The following is a 25249-nucleotide window of genomic DNA, read 5'->3' as shown; positions in this document are numbered from 1 at the left end:
GCTGCTGCACCTGGGATGGCTGCTCAGCATCCTCTGTGTGGATCTCCTTCCACGGGTCCTGGACATACTCTCCTCCCTCAGGAAAGGGCAGGGCCACTGCCCTCTGTTCTCCGAGTTCCCTCATCAGCACTGTTTTCAGCAGGAATCCTGCAGTTTTCTACTCAAGCTCCTTCCTGATCTGATCCCTGCCTCGCCTGAATCTAAACCTCCTGTTCCCTGCCCATGGACCCTCACACACCTCGGTTGCAGACTGATGCTGTTGTTTGTGTTGCAACCCTGAAACTCCGAGATGTGCATGGGGTCTCCTCCAGCCTCAGCATCTCAGGGGGGACATCCTTGTCTTTGGTGGTCCTCCTTCTCCATGAACTCAGCAGGGCCAACAAGACTGACCATTTCTTCCCCCAGCGCCTGGTACAGAGCAGGCTTCAAGTGAACTCGGGTGACTCAGGTTTAAGAAGTAACAGTACAATCAAAACTACAATAAGGTACCGCCTCACACCAGTCAGAATGGCCATTGTTAACAAGTCAACAAATAAATGCTAGAGAGGGTGTGGAGAAAGGATACCCTCCTTCACTGTTGGTGGGAATGTAAATTGGTACAACCACTATGGAAAACAGTATGAAGGTACCACAGAAAACCAAATATAGAACTACCATATGACCCAGCAATCCCACTTCTGTGCATATATCCATGCATTAAAAAAGATACATGCAGCCCTATGTTCACTGTAGCACTATTCACAATAGCCAAGACATGGAAACAATCTAAATGTCCGTTGACAAATGAATGGATTAAGAAGATGTGGTACATATATGCAGTGGAGTACTACTCAGCCATAAAAAAGAACAAAATAGTGCCGTTTGCAGCAACATGAATGGAACTGAAGACTTTCATAATACCTAAAGTAAGTCGGAAAGAGAGAGACAAATACCATATGATATCACTTACATCTGGAATCTAATATATGGCACTAATGAACCTTTCCACAGAAAAGAAACAAACTCATGCACATGAAGAACAGACTTGTGGTTGCCAAGGGGAAGGAGTGGAATGGACTGGGAGTCTGGGGTTAATAGATACAAACTATTGCATGGAGTGGATAAGCAATGAGATCCTGCTGTATAGCACAGAAAACTATATATCTCGTCACTTGTAATGGAACATGATGGAGGATAATGTAAGAAAAAGAATGTATATGCATGACTGGGTCACTTTGCAGTGCAGCAGAAATGGACAGAACATTGTAAATCAACTATAATAGAAGAAATAAAAATCTTTAAAAAAAAAAAAAAAAAAAAAAAAAAAAGAAGGAACAGTACAGAGTCAGTACCCTTAGAAGAAGTCAGCCAAGGTGCTTCTTCCTACATCTGGTTCATCCACAGTGAATCTAGGTCCTTTTACACAAGAAAGTCTGGCCTGCAAAAATGACCATAAAGATGGAAACAAGGAATGGGGTATGCTGGCTTTTCCTTTAGAAGCGGGGCGCCTGGATCTTGTATTGGGAGAGAATTCTAATGCTGCAGCCCTGAAGGGCAGGGAGCTGTGGGAGAACAAAAGGAATCAGAAGGGAAAGAGGACTCTGATTTTTTTTTTTCTTGCTTGATTTTTTTTTTTTCTTTTTCTTTCAGCATTTTCTTAGGTTCCCAGGATGGAGTGCCAGAAGTACAGTTAGCTTTGAAATGAACAACACTGCTGTAACGTTTAATTAAAGTTCCCCGACTCCCATCACTTCCCTGATGCTCAGTGCTCCTTGCCTCAGTCTGTTTTCTGTGTGGTTGCCTTAGATGAGGAATTACGGCAGGGAGGAGCTCACATTTAGCAAGCATTTGCCATGTTCTAGGTGCCGTGCCAAGCACCATACATGGGCTTTGCTCATTTTAGCGGCATAATACTGATTTCAGGAAGGTACTCCTGTTGAGAAAAAAGTTGAGGAAACTGTGCTACAAAGGCATTAATCAACTATTTCAAGGTCACACAGCCAGTCAGTGGCAGAGCCAATGTTGGAACTTGACCCAAACAGGCTCCGAACTCGCTGTTCTTAATTATCACACTGTACTGTCTCTTATAAATGTACCATCCATGTTTGTTCCATAACAGGTGTTAATATTTTAATACACAACAGAGATCTTTTTGCAAACCCAAATCATTAAGAACTGTATCTATGTATATTGTGGTAAGCTTCTTAAGTTCCATCAGCGTCTTCCATTATTTCTTTCTCATTAAACCATTGCTCTGGCTTCTAAGAGGGGCAAAGGTACCATTTGGATTGGATCACTTTCTTCTGTGACCTTAGAATAATCTAAAATATTTCATCAAGAGATCTGATTATCTTAACATTTTACTTTCCGCCATAAATAGTAGAGGCTGCTCCATCTTTGAGTACCACTTGCCTTCAAGGGTCTGTTTTATGGTAGCAGATAATGAAGCAGGTGCTTTCATCCCATGAAGAGCCCCCAGCTCCGGTGCTCATTTTCAGATGTCAAGAGCTGAGCTGTGTCCAAGAGGTTCTGACTCCCTGTCTGGATCTTCCTTTTCCTCTGCATTCCCGCTGGCGCACCTTATGTTCACTGGCACACAGGGCAAGAGAAGTGAAGTGGTTCTCTCTCCAGTTGGAGTGTCTTTTGCCCTTGCAAATCTGAGTGCTGAATTCTCTTCTCTGAATTTATTAAAGTTGTCTCCACTGTGAACTCTTGGATCATAGAGTCTGGTCCCTAGATGGGTCTAATCCAACCCGAAGCTTTCTTTTTCCCCTAATGAAATATTTGGGATGGTAGTTTCCCTTTAGGATTGACTCATACTGGAAAATAATCCAACACTTTTTGTTGCTGCTTAAGTTGCAGAAATTTCATTTCATGGTATCTCAATTTAAGTATTTTGAGAAATATATCCGTGTTTCACATATATTTCGATTTCCAAGGGTGGTGCGCTGTAATCATTTCTGCAAAGAATGCCATTGCTGTAACTTCATCTTTGGATTGTTTTAACAGCAAGCTTTTATCTGCCTACAGGAGAATATTAAAAAGCGAGCCTCCGTATCCTCAAGAGATGAGTGCTGTCGCCAAAGACCTAATTCAGCATCTCTTGATGAAAGATCCCAAGAAAAGACTGGGATGTGGTCCACGTGATGCGGATGAAATCAAAGAACATCTCTTTTTCCAGGTGAAACATGTTGAACCGGTGGTTTTCTATGTCCTGCTGTTTTCAGGGTACCTGGCATCCTTGGTGAAATGAATGAACACAAGCCTTTTAGAGTCATTTTCTTGCTATTTTCACGCACGTTGTCCCCTTTTTTATTTTATTTTTTATTTATTTTTTATTTATTTTTTTATTTTTTTGCTATTTCTTTGGGCTGCTCCCGCGGCATATGGAGGTTCCCAGGCTAGGGGTCCAATCGGAGCTGTAGCCACTGGCCCACGCCAGAGCCACAGCAACGCAGGATCCGAGCCGCGTCTGCAACCTACACCACAGCTCACGGCAACGCCGGATCCCACTGAGCAAGGGCAGGGACTGAACCCGCAACCTCATGGTTCCTAGTCGGATTCGTTAACCACTGCGCCACAACGGGAACTCCCGTTGTCCCTTTTTTAAATGACAGGTACCCTTGAAGACAGATCAGAATCCTGCTTGTAGGAACCTAAGTGGTCTTTTTCTCCCTAAATGAAGTGAGTGGGGAGGATCATAATAACATTTGATTTTCTGCATATTAGTTGGTTAGAGCTTCTAAGTGTTGTTTTCCATCTATGATCTTGAGATTGAACCATTATAAATGGAGGAGACTTTTACTTTTTTATATTTTTACTTCTCAGTTCATGAGTTACTACTGCCACTGATAGACCTTTTAAATCATGACTTCTCCTCTTCTTTTCCCAGGATAAATCTTAGAAAATTCGAAACTAGCCTATTTCTCAGTTACATATCTATAATATAAAGAGAATTATTCATTTATTTTCTCTGTACTTGAGATAGTGCTTTTCTTATTCTGTAGAAGCCTAATGAGGCCATTCTGCAGGGCACTAACCAACACATCTGCTCAACCTAGTTTGCTCAATTTAGTAAAAAGAAACCACCAAATTTTAGATCACAAGGAAAAAAAGTTAAGTAGACTGAGTTGGATAGTTATTTCAGTCTAAATGGTCAACCTGGAATACTATACCCGTGATTTCCAAAACTACGAGCTTATGACTTTTAAATAGTTTCATTGTATCGACAAGCACAGTTTAAATACTTATGGTCTAAAAGGACCATGCAAGTTTTATTTTCATTCTGCAAACTGAGCTTTTATATTATTATCACCAACATGGATGGAAATACCATACCAAAACAAAAACTCTGCTGCAGAGTTGTTGTTATTTGTTGTTGTTTTAAAATAGAAAAACTAACAGTGATTGAGAGTAAGAATTATCCCTCGGTACATATATGCTCAAAAAAGGGCACATACACTTCAATCTCTTTGTATAACCATTTTTAAAAGTACTGCTGTACATCCTACAGAAGTTCAGTAACATACTGAGAAATACGTTTAGAATAAAATTAATTTGGAGCTCCCACCATGGGGCAGTGGGTTAAGAATCTGACCACAATGGCTCAGGTCTCTGCTGAGCCCAGTGGCAGTGGTTTAAAGGCTCTGGTGTTGCTGCAGCTCAGATTCAATCCTGAACTGGGAACTTCCATATGCTGCAGGTTTGTGCATAAAAGTTTTTTTTAAAAAAGAAGAAAAGGAATTTCTCAGTATGTGCATTTCATAGATTAAGGTGACTTGGAAAGACTAACATTTGAACAAATTATTTCAGATACCGTGTTCAGAAGTTTGGCTCAAAAATTAGCAATAAGATAAAATTCAAGAAAGTATTCAAGCAAAATATCCCCAGTGGTATTTTCCTAGGATCTTTTTTCTCATGGTTCCCTGCATTTGTGAATATTGCAATATAGCTTTCATACTAGAGAAATGTCTCTTTTCTATAGCTGGGAATAGTCATTTTAGGTTATTTAATTGCCTCGACTTTGTAAATGATGGGGACACTTCAGGAAAGATCCGAATTCTACTTGTAAAGACCAAAATGGAGTGAAGGTAGAGAGGATTGTAATAGCATTCAATTTTCTACATACTAAATGTTCTCCCGCTAACAGCATATTTCTTTAAATTACCCCTTTACTCTAGAAGGTTCCTCTTAGTGTATATACAATAGCCAAGCACAAATCATATGCTTGTAAGGGAATATTACAGCCACATGGAGGAAAGAACAGTAACTAGAAAGTCAAGAGACTGGCCCTTCCACTAGCTACTATTTAAGTGAAAAGGTTAGGTCTGATTTCTGGGCTTCCGTTTCCATCTGGATCGAATAAAGAAGATGAACTAAATGATCTCCAAAGGTCATTCCAGCTGAAAACTTGGAAGATCTATAATTTAATGATTTTTATCTCCATTGCCTCCACAAGAGGGCATGATAAAAACATTTTTATGTTAGTCGTAAAATGTCATCAACCAAGAAGTGCAAGTTTCACATTCTACCGCCTCTGAAATCAGTCTGCAGCTTGCAGTGAACAGCATGTTACTGTTCTGATTGGTGATGCTTTTTCTTTCTTAACGGTGCATAAAGTAAGGATGTCTCTTACTATCAAGGAGAACATCTTAGGTTATAAGAGAATTATATTGATAAGATATCTATGGGATTCAATCAGTAAGTATTATCTGAGGTTCAGTGGCAAAAGGAGCACAAAGAAGACAGAGCGAAGGTCGAATTTGAATAGTGTGTGTGTGTGTGTGTGTAGTTGAATGGTTATTACATCATTTCATGCTATCAAAGTAGCATTTAGACTTATAGACATAAGCTAGTGCATGAATTTGAGTGAGTTTGTTTATTTTCTCATCTGTCCAGATGGCCAGGAGGAAAACTAGCTAACACTGCCTCTAGAAAATAGGAATATTCCTTTAGAGTTAATAGTCATATTCATTTTAAAACCCTTTATTATAATTTAGTTTTGGTTTGGTTTAGTTCGGTTTTCATTTGGCTAAACACCTTTCTCAGGGGACTCCTGACAAAATAATTTTTGTTATTCCTAAGGGTAAACTAGGGTGTTCTGGTGCCCCCTAGAGGCCAGGATGCGGCTCTGCAATGATGGAGAGCAGTCTGCTTTCAGATGCAAAGCTGGCTGGAGCTATAAGCTTCAGTCAAAAGATGTGCTCTTCTGGACATAGTTCCCTGTGCTGTGCAGTAGGACCCACTGAATAGATAAGATAAGCGGTGGGTCCTACTGCACAGCATAGGGAACTATGTCCAGTATCTTGGGTTAGAACATGATGGAAGATAGTATGAGCAAAAAAAGAATGTGTATATATATTCTTTATGTATGACTGCATCACTTTGCTATACAGCAGAAATTGAAAGAAAATTGTAAATCAACTATACTTTAATAAAAATCTTTTTATAAAAAGATGTGATCCTGCCTGTAAAAAAAAATATTTTTTTTTAATCTTCAGTTTGAAATAGGTGCCTCTCTCCCTACTGATCAATTAAAATCATTACCTATCCTTGTTATTTTTCAAAAGTGTATTTCCACTGTGTTGATTTCTACCTTGTACCAATTTTCTTTCTCTGTTTTAGAAAATAAATTGGGATGATTTAGCTGCCAAAAAAGTCCCTGCACCCTTTAAGCCAGTCATCCGAGATGAATTAGATGTGAGTAATTTTGCAGAAGAGTTCACAGAAATGGACCCCACCTACTCTCCAGCGGCGCTGCCCCAGAACTCCGAGAGGCTGTTTCAGGTAAATCTCCAAGGGTGCACACACGTTCTTTGAAAGAAAAGAATAATTTTCCCATGTGAAAGCTTTTTGGCATCTTAAAAAGCAGGATCCTCTAATCGTTTCAAAATTAAGTACAGAGATATTGCAAATCGTTAACTGAAGCTTATGGTTTGTTAGATAGCAGACATTATGTATGTGTTTATTTTTGATGTAAATATGTGTTGAATTTATCTCTGAAATTTTATTTCCGTTCAAGGGCTTTTATAGAAAACACAGTACTACTTTACTCTTCTTCTGTTTACATAAAATATTCCTTAATTGATAAACAGTGTTATCTGATTCTTTATCTTCAGTAAATAATCTAAACTATTTCCCAGGCCGAAAAAAGATTTGGAAAGGATTTTCTGTTTAGGAAAGGATCATTTCTCAGACATAAGATAAAATATTCTGACTCTAAATGGTATTGCTGCTTCATTTCTTTGACCCCTATCAGCATCCCCGCAGTATGGTTGAATCTGCCCGTCCACACACTGTCTCTGGACATTGATGATACTGGCGGCTGGTACTTGGCTGGGCACATAGCAGATGCTGAAAGAAATGTTCCTTGAGTTGGTGACTGTTCCAGCTTGAACATTAGTCAACTGTCATTATATTGATGATAACCAACTTACCACAGTTCGACTTAGGATATTTTGACTTTACAGTGGTGCGAAAATGATATGCAATCGTACTTTGAATTTTGATCTTTCCCGGGATGGTGAGAGCTTTCTCTGGCGATGCTGGGCGGCGGCACTGAGCCCTGGTTCCCAGTCAGCCACACCATCATGAGGGTAAACAACTGATACACTTATGACCATTCTGGTCTCACGCAACCATTGTTTTTCACTTTCAGTACAGTAGTTAACAGAGGACATGAGGAGTTCCCGTTGTGGCTCAGCCGTAATGAACCCGACTCGTATCTTGAGGACATGGGTTCGAGCCCTGGCCTTACTCAGTGGGTTAAGGATCCAGTGTTCCTGTGAGCTGTGATGTAGGTCACAGATGCAGCTTGGACCCTGCATTGCTGTGGCTGTCGTTTCGGCTGACAGCTGTAGCTCCGATTCAACGTCTAGCCTGGGAACTTCCATATGCTGTGCGTGCAGCTCTGAAAAGCAAAAATATAAATAAATAATAAATAAATAAATAAACAACATGAGATATTCAACATTTTATTTTAAAATAGGCTTCGTGCTTGATGATTTTGCCCTGCTGTGGGCCAGTGTGAGTGTGCTGAGGATGTTTAGGGTGGGCGAGGCTGTGATGTTCTGTAGATTTAGTGTGTTAACTGCATTTTCTCCTTACTGTGTTTTCAATTTATGGTGGACTTATCAGGACATAACCCCACCGTAAGTCAAGGAAGATCTGTACCACTTTTGGCTCAGCGCATCATCCTGCTATTTGATTTTACTCCTTTTTACAACTCAGTTTTAAATTTAATTGACCTAAGGCAATATAAGGAGTCAAATAATTGCTGAATTAGAAGCTAACTAGAGTGAAATTTGCTATTTTTCTAGTTTGAAAAACAGTAGCATTTTGGACCAATTTTTAGTTCTTTAACTATACCTTTTTTGGGAGGTTAGTTGTGTTTGTTAGCAAACTTTTATCAGCAGTGCAAAGGAATGATAGCTGTGAGTCAGATCTTGGGGGTGGGATAGGGAGGAAATATTTTTCAGCCTTTAATTTTGAATTGGTTTCCTTCTACCAGAAGATGGCATTATCTCCTTCTGAAAAGCATTATTCTATTGATTGGAGATAACCTTGCATTTTGGATTACAAATCGAATAAAACTAGATTCATCTTAACAAATATTTGAGCGTTTTTCATTCTTCTTTCTTCATCTAAGAAGAAAATCATTACAGTCTTGTCTGTGCTAAACTAGAGAATTGCAAATCTTTATTTTTTACCTTTTTTTTTTTTTTTTTTTTTTAGGGCTATTCTTTTGTGGCTCCTTCTATTCTGTTCAAACGTAATGCAGCCGTCATAGACCCACTTCAGTTTCATGTGGGAGGTGAACGTCCTGGAGGGACAAATGTTGCTAGGAGTGCGATGATGAAGGTATAGCGATGTGGTTGATTAAATGACATTTACGGCTTAAACACCAACACTAATTGACTTTCTCGAGTCCAGTAAATTTAATCGACTTTCCATTCGACTAAAACGTAATTTAAAAAAATGAATACATGGAAATAGCAATATTTGCCCTGGAGAATTATCGACATCCATTTGAATGAGCTCCTTTTTTTATAACAGTAGAAAGTTATATATTTTAAATAAGTGATATAGATGATAGAAATGAGCTAGTGAGGAATCTTGAAAGATCATAAATATATTCCGCTCAGACTTCCGAACATTAATAATGTCCTCTACCATTTTACCTACCCCTGGGTATCACTGATATTTTCTTACATTAAAGATGTTGGTTCCTCATCAGGACTCTCCGTTCTATCAGCACTATGACCTAGATCTGAAGGACAAACCGTTGGGAGAAGGAAGTTTTTCAATTTGTCGAAAGTGCACACACAAAAAAAGCAACCAAGCCTATGCAGTCAAAATAATCAGCAGAAGGTAGGACCATTTCTGGCCGTCTCCTAGTCCGTGGTTTCTATAAATTAAGATTTGTCCTTAAAAGGAAAGTAATGGTCTGTTGTGAGGTTTTTAACCACAGTTTTAGCCATTCGGCTCAACAGTCGATCCATTATACTTCTAACTCCGAGAAAGCAGTCCATCTTAGGCGTAAGGCACAGTATGATATGCTTCTGAGATTATGATGAGAAGACTTTCTGGTGGCGGTGATACTGAATCAGACTTGCTCAATGAGTTCAGCCGCTGGCCATTCCAGTTAGTTGAATGGAAACAAATGTTTGTATTTTTTCTGAAATTATTCAGCCATCTCTGGGTAGCTTTGAGAGCCAGCTAGTTGTTTTGGTAACTGATTATTACCTGCATGATTCTATATGCTTATTACCAAATTGTCAGGCAGATAGGACAGCTACCTGTTCGTATGATGAGCTCTTTTCTGACTCCAAAATGATCAGTTTCTCAAGAATCATACATGACTTGTTCTGGTGGGTCTATGACTCACTCTTCATAGAAACCTCATTCTGATACATCAACACTTACATTGAATATGCTGTAAGTAAAAACAAAATTAGGATTGGGGCAACACTTCCCAAAACTTAGTGAAGAAGGATGTGGAGACTGACTGTTTCCTTTTGCAGGATGGAAGCCAATACTCAGAAAGAAATAACAGCTCTGAAACTCTGTGAAGGACATCCCAATATCGTGAAGTTACATGAAGTTTTTCATGATCAGGTATTTCACGTGCTTTTTTTCTGTGCGTACTAATTCATATACAAGGTTCTACTTTTCACCAATTTTGTGGGTGCCGCTGGATCAGAGTCAGGGACGTGGGGCATGACCCGACCACTCAAGAGGATGAAAAACCACTCCCCACACACTGGCGCCCACCCCCAAATCAGTGCGTCCTTTCACTTCTGCTCTTCGCACCCGTGGTGGTCTTGTGGGACCCAGAAGGAGGGCAGGAGGGCGGACGCCCAGTGGCACTGCCACAAGCTCACTGTGCTTATTGCCAGTTCAGCTGCCACCCCCCCACGTAGCTTCATCACTGCACACCTCTCAGCACTCGTCATTGTCAGCCTTCTACTTAGTCCTTTCACTTTGGGAGAACCTAGAGAGCCTGCAGCCTCGTTAGTGCAAGCTCAAGAGCTAAGAGGAAGGGCAAAGATACTCCCTTTCCATCTTCTTATTCCAGCTGGCAGACTCTGCTCGGACCACAGTCCAGGTCATGCCACCCCCCTTCTAGTCCTCGTCCCACTTTCCAACAGGACCCCCCCCCCCCCCGACGGAAGCATGGAACTCTGGATGCAGGAGGAATGCTGTGTCAGGTCCATGTCTCCTTTCCTCACAGAAGTTACTCGGCTGCAGTCATCTTTCCTCCAGGGACTGGGTGGGGTGGCACAATCTTACACAAGACAGCGTACTGGGCACAAGAGCTAAGACCCATCCTGGATGTGGTTGGCCCTAATTTGACCAAAGAAGACACATGTTCAGAAGGGTCGTGAGTGTTTTCTTACCAGAGAGAGAAAGAGAGAAAGGGTCATAAGACTTGTCCAACCAAGGTCCCATAGGAAGTCAGTGAAAATCTAGGAGGAAAAGTTGGTCTCTGGTTCTGGGCTCTCTCTCCAGCGTGCTGCTGTGACATCTATGTCCTGGGAGAGCCCTGGTCTCTGCCACACCGACCTTTCCCAGGGCACCGGGGCCAAGAATGATACATCTCGGAGAAACCAGGCAGCAGCAGGAGCACCGTAATCATAACTGCCGCCATTTATCATCACACGCCTTGTGTGGTCCAGGTAGTGGAGCACTCACTCTATAGCCGTTATCTTATTCAGTCCTTAGAGTAACTCCAGGAGGTGAGAAAACCAACACTCACAGAAATTAAATAGCAGGGGCTCTCAGTTAGTAAGCGGTCCTTCTGGGATCCGAACCCACACAGTCCAACCTCAAACCAAGCTTTTGATTACTTTTGTTCTGCTGCCTTAGGGAGGCAGACACACAACCTGGTTTTCACATCAGTGACCAAGCACCCCAAAATGACATCATCTACCTGCTCTTTGGTGCTTTTAGTCAGAAAAGAAACATCTTTGAAACAAGGACTGCCTCTACCTCATGGGCTACTCAACTTCAGTGGAGGGAGGGAGTCCCCCATCCGCTGGGGTGCTTAGGAGGAGCCTGGACCGTCTCCTGTTGAAAATGATTCACACACCAATCCAGGGCTCAGAGGATGACCTGCGACACACCCCTCTGCTGTTTTGCAGCTGTGCTCCAGCCCCTTCCCAGCCAAGACTTGGGACCACAAATCTAAAACAATGCGAAGTTACTCCTTACAATCTGGAGATCAGAAGTTCAAAATCAGCCACATTGATGTAAAGTCAAGGTGTGGGCAGGGATAGTTCCTTCTGGAGGTTTCTCAGGGACAGTTTATTTACTTGTCTTTTTTTAGCTTCTGGAGCTGCCCATATTCTTGGCTTGTGACCCTTCCATGTTTCATTCCATTCTTTTGTTTCCATAGTCTCATCTCATACTGTTGACTCTGATGGATAATTTAAGATATTCCTTCCATCTCAAAATCCTTAACATCTGAAAAGTCCCTTTGCCATATAAGGTAACATCCATAGGTCTGGGGATTAGGATATGACATCTTTGGAGGCCATTTTTCAAGCTACCTTATATATGTTTTTTCAATATTACCTGTATTTTATTGGTAAGGATACTCAAGACCATAGAGGAAAAGTAACATTTCCAAGGTCATAAGTAAGTAGCAGAACTGGCATTTCAGATCCAGATTTGACTCTCCTACCTACCTCTGCGAGTTCCCTGGTGGCCTAGTGGTGAAAGGATCCAGCATTATCACTGCTCGTGGATTCGATCCCTAGCCTAGGACCTTCTGCATGCCACAGGCTCAGCCAAAAAAATTTTTGTTTTTACTAATAAAACCTATCCATTAATCCACTATAGGAGTTGCTTCCCATTTTTTAAAAAACTTGCCAGAATATCCTTGTAGCAGACCTTCAGCTTTGACCTTTTTTGTCCAATGTCGAACCTCAAATTAGCATGGGCTCTGGTCGCCTGGGAGCAATTCTCTTATTAAAAGGGTTATTCACCTTCTACATTTTGCCCATGATGTGCGGAATAATGTCTTTATTTATAATTGTCTTTTGAATGAAGCAGTTTTTCTGGGCATTGCCGATTCAAAGGGAACCCCATTTTGTTCGTTGAGTGACGTCAGTGCTATAATGCATAGCACCCGAGGCTGAAGACTGATTCGGTATCATTTTTAAACCATTTGTGTTATATAATTCCTTGGCTTTTCAATAGACCTGTGTTATTTTCTTTCTAGAAATGTATGTGAAATGTAATAAATACATAACTTTTAATACTGTTTAATTAACATAATGCCTTTGGGATCAAAAGCAGTTATTTTTTTTTAAGCCCATAGTGAGTTATGGGTATTTGCCATGGGAATTAACAGGAACCCTGAAACTAATCTGTTGAGCCCTAAGAGAAGATTTAAAGTACCATCATCCAACCATGCCCTTTTTAAAAGGTAAATTTGCCATTAAATGTGTGTGTCAGGCCTCCTGTGGGCAGTTGTCCATGTTCCATCAGTAATCATCTATATTATTTAAAGCAGCCAATTTCACATTATTATCAGTACTAGGTCACACTTTAAAAAGAAAGCTATGTGAACTTGATAGAGAGGGTTGGAATGGAATTCAAATGAAAGAATTAGTCAAGGAAAAGATATATAAAGATTTCCCTGCAGTACTTGAAATTTTCCATTACTGAAATAGAATTCTAAAAACACCACATTATCCTTCAGCTCTTTTCTCTAACATACAAGGATGGCTGTTGATTATTTTAACATGGGACTAGTGAAATTTATCGGTAATTGTGCACAGTCAATAAATGTTTTACACGGCGCTAAGCCTCTTCTCCTCTTCATCAAGGCCCTCCAGTCTTGTTTTTTCTTTTCTAGCTTCACACGTTTCTAGTGATGGAACTTCTGAATGGGGGCGAGCTGTTTGAACGCATTAAGAGAAAGAAACACTTCAGTGAGACGGAAGCCAGCTACATCATGCGGAAGCTCGTTTCGGCTGTCAGCCACATGCATGATGTCGGTGTGGTGCACAGAGATTTGAAACCCGAGGTAGAAAAAAAAAAAAAAAGAAAATGACATACTCTCTCATGCCATGCAGTCTAGCATCATTATTAAATATCCCCAGATACGTGTGGGCTTTTTTGGGTTTGTTTTGTTGTATTTTAAGGGCTTTCTGCTAAATAGATACTTGCAAATATCATGATTCTTGGATTTTTTTTTTCTCTTCTATTTCAGTCTAAAATAAATTTGTCTTTTTTTTTTTTTTTTTTTTTTTTTTTTTGCCAGCTGATCATCTCAAGGTTATATTTGTAAGTGTGAGAGCCTTTTATGGAAGAAATACTTTGTGCAACAGTTGTGGACTAAAAATAGCAGTGGAAATTTTTATAGCAAAAAATAACATCCCTCCTATATGTTTACCATTTTAGAGGGTTCTTTTTTTTTTTAATGATATATTTTGAAAGCTTAGCTTTCACTTTTGTAATCAGATTGATTAGCTCATGAATAGGAATGTATATAATGCTGTTCTAGATATTTAAATAATAAAGCATTGTCTTGTTTAATTAGTTATGCCATCTTTGCATGTGCTTTTCTTTGCTCATGTACATAATATTTATAGAACTGTGTAGCAATGCAGAGTAGCATCTTTTTGCATATTTCTTCTTTCAAAGGTTAAGAAGGTTCTAACTGAGGAATGATCCCTTTTTAGTATCCAAAGTATGAAAATTCCTCTCTTTTAGAAAATCATCAAAATAATGAAAATGAAAAACAAAACCCAATAATTTATGAAAGGATAGCAATGAATCATCCTCTACCAAATGCAAAATTATATATACATTTACTCTCTAAAATAGAACCTCCATTTTAATTACCATGTGACTATAATGCATTTTCAAGTATATTTAAAATAATTTGGTGTTTATTCTTTGTGTGAGACCCCAAAAAAATATTTGTCAAAAAGCACCATTTTTGCCTTTTATGTCAGTAGCTTGGACTATTTATAGGAAGAGGATGTTTTTATTTTTTTATTTTAATTTAATTTAATTTTATTTTTGTCTTTTTAGGGCCGTGCCTACGGCATATGGAGGTTCCCAGGCTAGGGGTCCAATTGGAGCTGTAGCTGCCGGCCTACGCTGGAGCCACAGCAACAAAGGATCCAAGCCACATCTGTGACCTACACCAGAGCTCACGGCAATGCCGGATCCTTAACCCACTGAGCGAAGCCAGGGATCGAACCCATAACATCATGGATCCTAGTTGGATTTGTTAACCACTGAGACACAACGGGAACTCCTTTTTTTTTTTTTTTTTTTTTTTTTTTTTTGTCGGAAGAGGATGTTTTTAAAATGAAAGTGTGCATTTGGATATAATGGAATGATTCCTAAAGTATTTAAACTTCTGTGTACTTTCTAATACTGTTATTCACATTACTTGTAATTAATCAAAAGTGACTTGTGTTCTATGAACCTGCAACTACGATAGCTGCCCCTCTGCTTCCTTCTTCCTAGTTCTCACCCTCCTACGCTACGCCCACCCAAAATATGGTGCTCTGTACATTGGAGATTAGCTATTTTTAAATGTGAAAGCATACCATTTAAATGGGGTTTTTTTTTTTTTTGATAGACAAAGAACAAGCATGTAATTTTTTTAATTGAAAAGATCTGTTTCATGACTGTCTAGAATTCATTTTCACATGTTTTATTCTTTGATAACTGGCCATCTGTCACCTCATGAAGTCTCAAATGATGCAACTGTCCTCCAGCAGAATTTAAATTTGCCTTCCTGTTTTACTGATTAAAAAGATACATAGCCTAATTTTTCTTATTTCTTATTAAGTTTTCCTTTCAAGTAGTCGTTATTTGAAATGTCTCACTATTTAAAAAGACATTCTGCTACTAGTATAGTCCCAAATCAACATATATTTTGGAGACATGGAAACGTGCCTTTGAACTAACATTTTCATAATATGTAATTTCTTAATCCAATAGCTTTCACTTTGACTTTTCAGTGGCAGAGTATATTATTTTCAGACTTAAAGTTTAATCCCTTTCTCATTGATGTAGAATTTTAAGATCTGATTATTTGGTAGATATATATGTGGTATTCATATTCTGCACAGGCAGGATAATTTCTAGGTGATAATTAAATAAATTTAGAAGCTAGCTGACATTCTTAGTAGTCTGCTTTGCACTTTTCAAACTGGTCCCCGTATTCTTGAGAGACGGAGAAATTGTATCAGGTTAGTTTCCAGCAGAACTTGAGACAAGGCTAAGGGGGCCTGAATGATTGCTCTCTGCCATTTCTGACCATGGATGTCCATCTCCACGTTGAGAACTGGGAGATGAGGGGGGAGGGGGGAGGAGTCTGCCACATCTTGGCCATTTCAAGATCTAAAATCAAGGCAGTCCTTGGCCATTCTTAATGTAGAAGATACCAGAGTCATTTCCAAAGACTTGTGGCACAGTGAGGATGGGCCAGGTGTGTGTCAGTCACTGTCCTGTACACAGCCCAGTGCTTGGTGCCACGACGGAGCCCAGGAGTCATTTTCTAAGACTTCTCCCAAGTGCTGTCCTGGAGCCCCAGCTGTGACTTCAGTTGTGGTGAAGCCTTACATTGAATAGTACCCACATTTAAATTCCATCACAAATTCAGGAGGAAGCCTTCGGTATCACAGAAAATGTAATACAACTTTTCAGTTCCTTTTTTTTGCTGCTTTCTTCCCACTTCATTTTTAACTTTGAAATGGAGACTTAGAGGATTTTTCTTCTTTGTATCAGTGAAGCCGTCTACGATGTATTTTATTTCAGTTCAAATGATATTGAAAAGCAAGGGGTGTTCCAGAGCTGGGGAGCAATGCAATGATCATGAAGATTTCTAAGCTTCACTTACTGTGGGTACTACCTGGATGGGCTAATAAAGGTGGTGATGGGTACACCAGTACAGTGAGATTTTTTTAAACAAGTGGTAAATATAAAAGTAGTCAGTAAAGCAGTGATTGAGAAGGTGTAGGGAACAGTTCAAAATAACAATGTTTTTTGAGTAATGGAGGGATAATATCCATCAGTCTCAAAAAAGTTCAAGTTTAGAGAAAGTATTTCTAAAATGTAGGTCTCTGACATGTATTCTTTAAGAGGCTTTAATAGATACTATTTAATTGGTTTATGTATGACTTCATTCAGTGGACAAATATTTACCAAAGCGCCTGCTACATGAGAGAGTCATGAAGAAGGTGAGTATACAGTCACTGCCCTTAAGGAATTATTGTCTAACATGGGTGAAGACATTGAACTGATAATGCAGAGCTGCTAAGAGCCAGGAAAGAAAAGTAAGTGCTAGAAGAAAATAGAATAATTTCCAATTTCAGTTTGGTGGAATGAGGCGCAGGTGCCTGAGAGCCAGGTTGGAAGGCAGGTGTATGGAGGAAGCAGAAGACAAACACAGGCCGAGGGAAAAGTATAGACAGAGGAGAGGCATGGAACTATTGAGACTGCTTGCACGTGCCCTTATAAAATTGACATGATACAGAAGAGTATAAAGCAGAGAGCCGCAGTATACTGACATCCAGCTCCCAGACCCACCCTGTCAGACTTCTCTGTGTCTGAATCCAAGGTACATACATAGACAGATAATGTTGCATAAATGCATCACCAAGTCCCCTGACATTTCAATGGCAGTTGAAGGAACTAATGCAAGTGCTTGTATCTTGCAGAACTTGCTGTTCACTGATGAAAATGACAATTTGGAAATTAAAGTAATTGATTTCGGGTTTGCACGCTTAAAGCCACCTGATAATCAGCCTCTGAAGACGCCGTGCTTCACTCTTCATTATGCTGCCCCGGAGCTCTTGAACCACAACGGCTACGATGAGTCCTGCGACCTCTGGAGCTTGGGCGTCATTTTGGTGAGTTCCTAGCAGTAGAGCCATTAAACCCAGTCACTTCTCTGATGTCCTCTGTTCGGCTCTCTTTTTGCTGTTCTTCTTAAATGTGTGGGAAGAAAACCTGGCAAATTGGTTTCTTTACTGTACAACCAATAAAAGGCCTCACTGAAGGCTATTTCTCCAAATTCAACATTGGAGAAAAATGTAGGCATTTTTCCTTTGGTTTATTTTGGAATATTTAAGACAACTGTGTCTTACATGAATTACAGTTTTATATATCTGTATATTTTTAAAGAAGCAATAGTATATTTTCACAAGATAGGCATATTAGATATAACATGAAGATGGCAAAATTATATATATGTGTGTATATATATATAAACTGGGTCTTTGCTATATAGCGGAAATTGACATAACATTGTAAATCAACTATAATAATAATTTTAAAAATTAAAAAGAAAAAAGAAAATAGCAAAGTGACTCAATAATAGAAAAATATTTTAAAAATATATCATCATCATCTGAGATTTTCAGACTGAAGATGCATCTGAGATTTTCAGACTGAAGATGTAATTAAAGAATATCTCTTAGGGTAAAATAATTAATAGATAAAATGTAAAATATTTTTAGTAATTTATAGTAATCATGGTGAGCATTGCTTTTCACAAAATGTCCTTGGCAGGTGGGATCAGAAACAGAACAGGAAGCTAGAAAAATCTCAGCATGTTTTTTTCCCAAAATGGCTTTACTTTTTCTGCATGTAATTTGTAATGCAGGGAGAAATTTTCAGACAATACAGAAAGATATAAGGAACAAAGTGAAATCACTCATAACCTCATCATATGGAGATAATACTGTGTAAGCTCTTACTCTCCTTCCATCCCTCCCCTATTTTATGTTTTATGTATTTCTACAATTTTCTCTCTATATTTGTATATATATTCAGGGTTTTTGACAAAGGAGATATGTAGTTTGAGTCTCCGAAGTTTAACATTTCATTAGCATCTTCTAGTCCTTCACTAATTATAAGCAACACAAATATTTTTTATATATGTGCTTGCATTTGTCTCATGATTTCCTTAGAATAGATTCCTAGGAGAAAGATAAACACATCTTTATTTTGACACAGATGCCTGGATTTCCCTCTAAAGGGTTTACCAGATCATATTCTCATGAATTGTATATGAATACATTGGATACTATCAATTTCAGTCTTAAATTATTTCCTACTGTTGTTATCATTTGCATGCGTTCCTCTGATGAGCATTCAGTTTGAGCATCTTTTCATGTATCTAGACATTTGTATTTTCTTTTTTTTATAAATTGCTGTTTATGAGCTTTGCCCACTTTCCTATGGGGAAGTTTTTCTTATGGAAGGTGAAAGCTCTATTAAGAATTTGAATCCTTTATCTGCCATTAATATCGGAAATGTTTTTTCCACTTTGTCATTTCTTTGAAAACTTTGTAGTAATATGGGATTTTAAGTTTGTTTTTAGAGGGGTTTAGATAGAGAAGTTTTTTTATTTCTATGTTGCAAGATATGTCAGGCTTATGATATCTGGCTTTGATATCGGATTGTCACTCCACCCCAACCCAAGATTATAAAAATATTCTCTTAAATCTTCCTTTAGAATTATGTTTTATTTTTATGCTTATGCACTCCATCTGGGATTTATCTTGGTGTCAGTTTGTTTTCCCCCAGTGGCCAGTTGTCCTTGCAGGATGATTCTTTTATTTGTAAGCTTTGTGCGGTTTTTACTTCAGCAATTTTAAATCATCATTTATAATTTTCAAACTAAAATTGCATATTTATGAATATTATTTTTAAATAAAAATAAACAGCTTACTCCTATAGATTTGAGTTTTGTTTGACTTAAACTGATTACATTTTCATTAGTAGCACTCTCCTAAAAAAATCATCTAAATAAAAAAGAGCCTTTCTACCAACCTCAAACCCCCTGACCATCCCAAACTGTTACATTTAGAGTGGATAAACAGTGAGGTCCTACTGCACAGCATAGGGAACTATATCCAGTCTCCTGGGATAGACCATGATGGAAGACATCATGAGAAAAGAATGTATATGTATGTATGACTGGGTCACTTTGCCGTACAGCAGAAATTGGCACAACATTGTAAATCAACTATACTTTAATAAAAACAAAAGAAAAAAAAGAGCCTTTCATTTTTAGCAATAAGATTACAAAGACTCCTTTGTAAAGGAGTCCTTACTTATATACAGGCCAATTATAATTATCATGCTTTTTAAGGTTTTAAAAGGCAGTCTTAGACATTCAGGCAGGTATTTTGGGGCCTCCAAATGCCGTGTCTATGGAAATAACTTTGTATAATGGCATGGAGAGAAGCCAGGCCTCTCTCTAGATCTAGCTGTCAAGTTTTAAACAGAAGCAGGGGACAAGGAACAGATTAAACGATGCCACAGGAATACAGTCACAATATCCAGACTGTGGGAAGTTCTACAGACAAACAACCCAGTTTGTAGCAAATAAATTATAAGAAAAAAGCCTGGGAACCTGTAGATGAAAAGACACTTAAACAGTGTTTGCATCTTACTTAAATTCTGATTCAGACAAATTCTAATTTCAGTTCTATATGTTAAATTCAAATGCTAAATCATACAAATGTAATTATATTCATACAACGTATAAAACACTGCTGGCGAAATTTGAATATTGCCTGGATACTGGGTGCTACAAAGGAATTACTGCTAATTGTTCTTGGGTATAATAAGTTGTAGTTGTGGTTTTTAAAAATCCCTGCCTTTTAGGGATACAAAAATGAACTACTTGCAGATGAAAAGCAAAGTTAGCACCTGCCTTAAACTGTCAAAAAAGAATGTTTTGCAAACTTTTCAATATAAACGAGGACCCATCTCCAGAGCACCTAGATACACAGGCAGAGTCATCGCATAGTGAGCACAAAATTTATTTCGTCTGGTTGGCCTTCTATCTCTGGCGTTTTTACATGTCACATCTAAACATGAATGTGGATCCTTTCGTATGTAAACAATCTGTTATCCCAATTGGGTAAAACAATTCCTTCAGGAAGATGGGTCATGTCTTATCATTTGGCTTTGATTACAACTTAGCCCACCTCATGGATGTGCAGTTCATTGGAAACGAACAGGATGTGAATTAAAATAGAACTTACGCAGTATCTTAGTCTGCCTCAGGCCACCATAACAAAATATTGCAGGCTGGTGACTTAAACAACAGAAATTTATTTCACAGTTCTGGGCGCTGAGACGTCCAGGGCCAAGGTGCCAGCCCCGTTGGTATCTGGCGAGGGCTTCTCCCTTGGGTTGCAAACAGCCATCTGTTCACTGTGTCCTTACATGACCTCACCTCAGTGCATGTGCTTAGAGAGAGAGCAAGAGCCAGCTCTCTGGGGTCTCTTTCTCTTAGGACACTAATCCTCTTGGAGGAGGACCCCACACTCATGACCTCATTACCTTTATCTCCATAAAGGTCCTGTCCACAAATGCGAGTCACATTGACGGTTAGGTCTTCAGCCTAAGAATTTAATTTAATTAATTAATTAATTTATTTATTTATTTAATTGTCTTTTTGCCTTTTCTAGGGCTGCTCTGGCGGCATGTGGAGGTTCCCAGGCTAGGGGTCTAATTGGAGCTGAGCCACTGGCCCACACCACAGCCACAGCAACTCGGGATCCGAGCCGCGTCTTCGACCTACACCACAGCTCACAGCAATGCCAGATCCTTAACCCACTGAGCAAGGGCAGGGATCAAACCCGCAACCTCATGGTTCCTAGTTGGATTTGTTAACCATTGCACCACGACGGGAACTCCTCAGCCTAAGAATTTTAAAGGCACACAGCCATTCAGTTCCTAACACACAGTATTTAATAAATGTAGGATAGGATTATATGCCCGCCCAAAGGTGTGGATAGCATATCCATGGGGTGGAATATAATAACATTTAAAACATACTTCTGCCAAGTGTTTTATTCAGGATTTCTTATTTTTTCACTCTCTTTCAAAAATTGTATTTTTAAAATTTCAGACCTGGAGAAAGTGTGGGAGAATAACACTGTGACCATTTGACATTTCGCCACATTTGCTTCCTCTTTCTTTCTAATTCCCTCTTATGTGTGTATACACACACACACCCAGATATATAGAGATGTATATCTGTAGGTATATAGATACTTTCTTGCCGCACCACTTGCAGTTTGCAGACACAGAATTATTCTTAACAGAAGTTGCTTCCAGGATCATCAACTAAATTGTAAGATCTTAGAGTTGAGAGGAGCCTAAAGTTTGTTTAATTCTACCTCTTCCAGAGAAGGGACTTGTCTACAAAGTCCCTATCACCAGTCTCCTTTAAGTATTTCCAAATTGGAGAATTCCACCCCAACAGCCTGCTGAATTCTTACACATCAGAAAGCAAGAAAACTATAAGGCAAAGGGTACTTTCTTGGATGTAGCCACATAATATCTGTTAGGAAGTAGGGTGAGATGAGGAAGTGGAGCAGATTTTGGAAAACTACTCGGCAGTGCCTACTGAACAGACACAGAGCAAAAGGCCAGCAGTTCCAGTCTCAGGGATGTAGTCAGCAAAAATGCGTGGTTTTATGTCCGAAAGACATGGACAAGAAGATATATGGCAGCAGGTTTCAAAATGCCCCAAACTGGAAACGAGTCCAACGTTTATCAACAATAGAAAGCTGTTCTGTCTGGGTTTCCTAGAAGCAGAACCTAGAGTTAAAGCTTATGTTTTGTCTTGTTCCTGAGTAGCAGCATCCCGGGGAGGCAGGAGGGAGGCAGGGAAAGAGGGAGGGAGGGCGGAAGGCGCACTGAGTGACCCCCTCCTGTGACCAGAGGAGCCGATCGCTTGAGTTCACGGACACAAGACATCTCACAGACCCCGAGGCCACAGCAGCAGGCAATGTGATTTCTGTAATTATAGAATAATGGGTCCTTCCCCCTTAGACTCTAGAGTGGGGGACCCAACACCAGTGGATCAGCCATTGATCAGTGGTTCAGCACAGTCCTCAAGGACAGCCCCCCAGCCCCACCGGCTACTGTCTTGAGTGGGCGACTTCACTGAGCTTTTCATGTTCTAACAGGCCAACTGCACCCACCTGAAAGCAGGCCAGCTCATCTAGAAGGTAGGCCCAGTTTCCTCTCGAAACTGGAACTGAATGTCTGTGTGCCTTTAAAATTCTTAGGCTGAGGAGTTCCCGTCGTGGTGCAATGGTTAACAAATCCAACTAGGAACCATGAGGTTGCGGGTTTGATCCCTGCCCTTGCTCAGTGGGTTAAGGATCTGGTATTGCTGTGAGCTGTGGTGTAGGTCGAAGACGCGGCTCGGATCCCGAGTTGCTATGGCTGTGGTGTAGGCCAGTGGCTCTTGATCATGGGGAGCCCCCCTCGATGAGGCCAGAGATGTGAGTTAAGGAAGAAGCCTTGGTGCAATAGAGGGAGGTGACAGGCTCCTGTGCATGTCATTTGCTGTGACTTCTGGACTTCCTAGGGTTGATTCTGAGCGTGCCATGTCCACAGCATCTTGACTGCTGCTGCAGCTTTATGAATCTGTGTATCTGCTGACCCTGTGCACTGCTTTGTCCCAGCTTCAAGGGAGCCTTTGCAGCCGACTCCCAGCACTGGCTCCAGGTGGCCCTGCCAGGATGTTGAATCCTGAGTCTCAGAAAATGTTTCCATGGCAATAATTTCTTCTCCGTCAGGCCTTATGTTCCACCCGCCCACCCCAGTTCAGCATCCTCAGAATCCATTCGCATTGTGTCCCCTGATCCCTGCTGGGCCATTTTAGCGGGGGCCTTGGTCCCTGTCTCCTCAAACCTCCTCCCCAGGGACTGTACTCCTTCCTAACATGATTGTATATAAGCTTTTGCTTTAGATTGTGTGCTTTCTGGGGAACCCAGGCTACGAGAGTTGGTGCCAACAGTGACCCCAAAAGCAGAACCTTAGGAAGGGACTTTGAAGTTGCATGACTTCCTGTCTGACACCCCAGTTACACTGGGGAATGGGGTTCCCACTGCCGTCCAACTGAAGAAAGAGACAGAAGGGAAAACAGAGTGAGGCCAGAGTGGAAGGCGGGGGTGTTACTGTGTTGGTCGCTACTCACTACAAAAGTGTCATCTTCCAAGAGCTTTGCGACCTACCGTGTCTCAGGGCGGCCTGTCGGTGGATCAGAGATGAGAGGGATTTGTCCCCTGGCTTCCATCTCCCTGGTGAGAGGTTTCCCCCAGCGTAGGTTCACCTGGGGTTGGATGTGTGGGTGCTGACTGGGTCCCAGGGCACCTCGCTCCTCTGTGGCAGCCAGGAAGCCCCAGAGAAGGAGGACGTGGCGTGTCGAGTATCCACAGCATAGAGGGAGGGGAGAGCGGGGGTGGTGGGATATGAAGTGGAACTGCAGAGGGGTCTGTGGTGTAGACATCACACCAGATGGCAGTAACCAGGAGGGAGTGACTGCTTCACAAGAGCACGGATGAACCTCCCAGACAACCTTAAAAGAAGCCAGTTGTAAAGGAACATATACTGCAAGCTTCCATTTGTATCAAGTTCAAAAGCAGGCAGATCTCTAGAGCTGGATGGACATAGGAGAAGGATTATATCCGAGGCACGAGGGAAGCTTCTCAGCTTCCAACATGTGGGAAATGTTGTTTCTTAAAATGGGTATGTTTACTTTGTGGTGAAGTCATGGAGCTGTGCACCTAGCGTCTGGCGCTTATCCTCACGCATGTTGTTTCTAAATTAAAGTTCAGTTTTGAAAAAGTCAGCCTGAGAAAAGAGGAGCAGGAAGAAGGAAGTCAAAGAGCTGTGTGGGAGTTCCTGTCGTGGCACAGTGGAAATGAATCTGACTAGGAACCGTGAGGTTGCGGGTTCGATCCCTGGCCTTGCTCAGTGGGTTGAGGATCTGGCATTGCCATGAGCTGCGGTGTAGGTCACAGACGTGGCTCAGATCCTGCCTTGCTGTGGCTGTGGCATAGGTCGACAGCTGTAGCTCCGATTTGACCCCTAGTCTGAGAACCTCCATGTGCCGCAAGTGCGGTGCTAAAAAGCCAAAAAGAAAAAACACAAAGAGCTGTATGATATCGAGTTATGGCAGGAGAACTTAGCCTTTGTCACCGTCTAGGAGAGACTCCCCCCCAAAGACAAGAGAGGCCTGCGGACATATGGACCAGGCAGGAAATACCAAGGTCACATTGCATTTCTGGAGCTTCTGGAACTCCGTGTGGAAGGGTTAGGCAGACAAGCACAGGACTATTGCTCAAGAAACTGAGTTTGGACTCTGAGGGCAGACACCTGGGTCCCTGTCCACACGCTGCCAGTTCTGGGTAGCAGAGCTCAGGCAGGGTGGCCCGCCTTTCTGCATCCTTTCTTTTGGGGAAGGTGTAGGTAATAAAGGATGAAATCAGTCGATACACATAGAATACTTAGAATAGAGCCTGGCACAAAGTAAGCAGCCAATAGACTTGCGTGCTTTCCATTACAATGACAGGTGTCACCACCACCACCATTGCTGCATTCCCCCTCCTCTGGCCGGATCTGAGCAGGTTATCAACCCAGTCTTTATACTCAGTTTTCTGATCTGCAGAATCCAGACTCTCACCCATCTATCTCTCTGAGTGATGAGAAAAGTACCCCATAGCAACGCCTGATCCCATTAGCACACCACCTGCTGGGCTTTCTTTGTTTCTCTCTAGGTAGTAGAAGAGCCTCTGTCCCCTGTTTGGGGAGGTGGAGCTTGCAGCTAGAAAGGCAAGCTTTCCCATTTAATAGCGAGGGTTGGGAAGAGAGGATGGTGGAAACGCAGGAATTCCTGGCATCGAGGAAGAGGAGTGCTGGACAGATGTGGCCTCCGTCCCCAGAGACTCCCCAGGACGATTGCCTGCTGGGGTCC

The 25249-nt window shown here is 40.8% G+C and overlaps 1 protein-coding gene and 1 long non-coding RNA gene across 17 annotated transcripts in view; one reads left to right on the top strand and one right to left on the bottom strand.

Moving 5' to 3' along the window:
- LOC102168159 (uncharacterized) overlaps nt 1-25249 on the bottom strand; it is a 126372-nt gene that overhangs the window by 58380 nt on the left and 42743 nt on the right. The window contains exon 3 of one of the 5 annotated variants that reach the window (XR_014811301.1): nt 18648-20875. The exons of the other annotated variants lie outside the window; for them this stretch is intronic. This is a non-coding gene — a long non-coding RNA (uncharacterized LOC102168159). Of the gene's footprint in view, nt 1-18647; nt 20876-25249 lie in introns of those variants that run through there. 5 annotated transcript variants of the gene reach the window in all.
- The window catches only part of RPS6KA5 (ribosomal protein S6 kinase A5), a 191758-nt gene that overhangs the window by 158038 nt on the left and 8471 nt on the right, over nt 1-25249 (top strand). For 7 of the 12 annotated variants that reach the window (XM_084970040.1, XM_084970033.1, XM_084970038.1 and 4 more), the window contains 7 exons: nt 3010-3160; nt 6604-6765; nt 8713-8838; nt 9215-9348; nt 10002-10095; nt 13343-13513; nt 17172-17363. In XM_084970040.1, the coding sequence (XP_084826166.1) occupies nt 3010-3160; nt 6604-6765; nt 8713-8838; nt 9215-9348; nt 10002-10095; nt 13343-13513; nt 17172-17363 (1030 nt within the window). Of the gene's footprint in view, nt 1-3009; nt 3161-6603; nt 6766-8712; nt 8839-9196; nt 9349-10001; nt 10096-13342; nt 13514-17171; nt 17364-25249 lie in introns of all 12 variants that reach the window. The other 5 variants (XM_084970035.1, XM_021099612.2, XM_084970034.1 and 2 more) reach the window with 1 other exon arrangement.

The sequence above is a fragment of the Sus scrofa genome, chromosome 7 (assembly GCF_054392235.1).
Source record: "Sus scrofa isolate SSC_HxYL_T2T_F1_AM1 chromosome 7, Sscrofa_HxYL_maternal_Yorkshire_Landrace_v2.0, whole genome shotgun sequence".
Lineage (NCBI taxonomy): Eukaryota > Metazoa > Chordata > Mammalia > Artiodactyla > Suidae > Sus > Sus scrofa.
The sequence above is the reverse complement of the archived record's forward strand: the minus strand, read 5'-3'. Positions and strand labels throughout refer to the sequence as shown.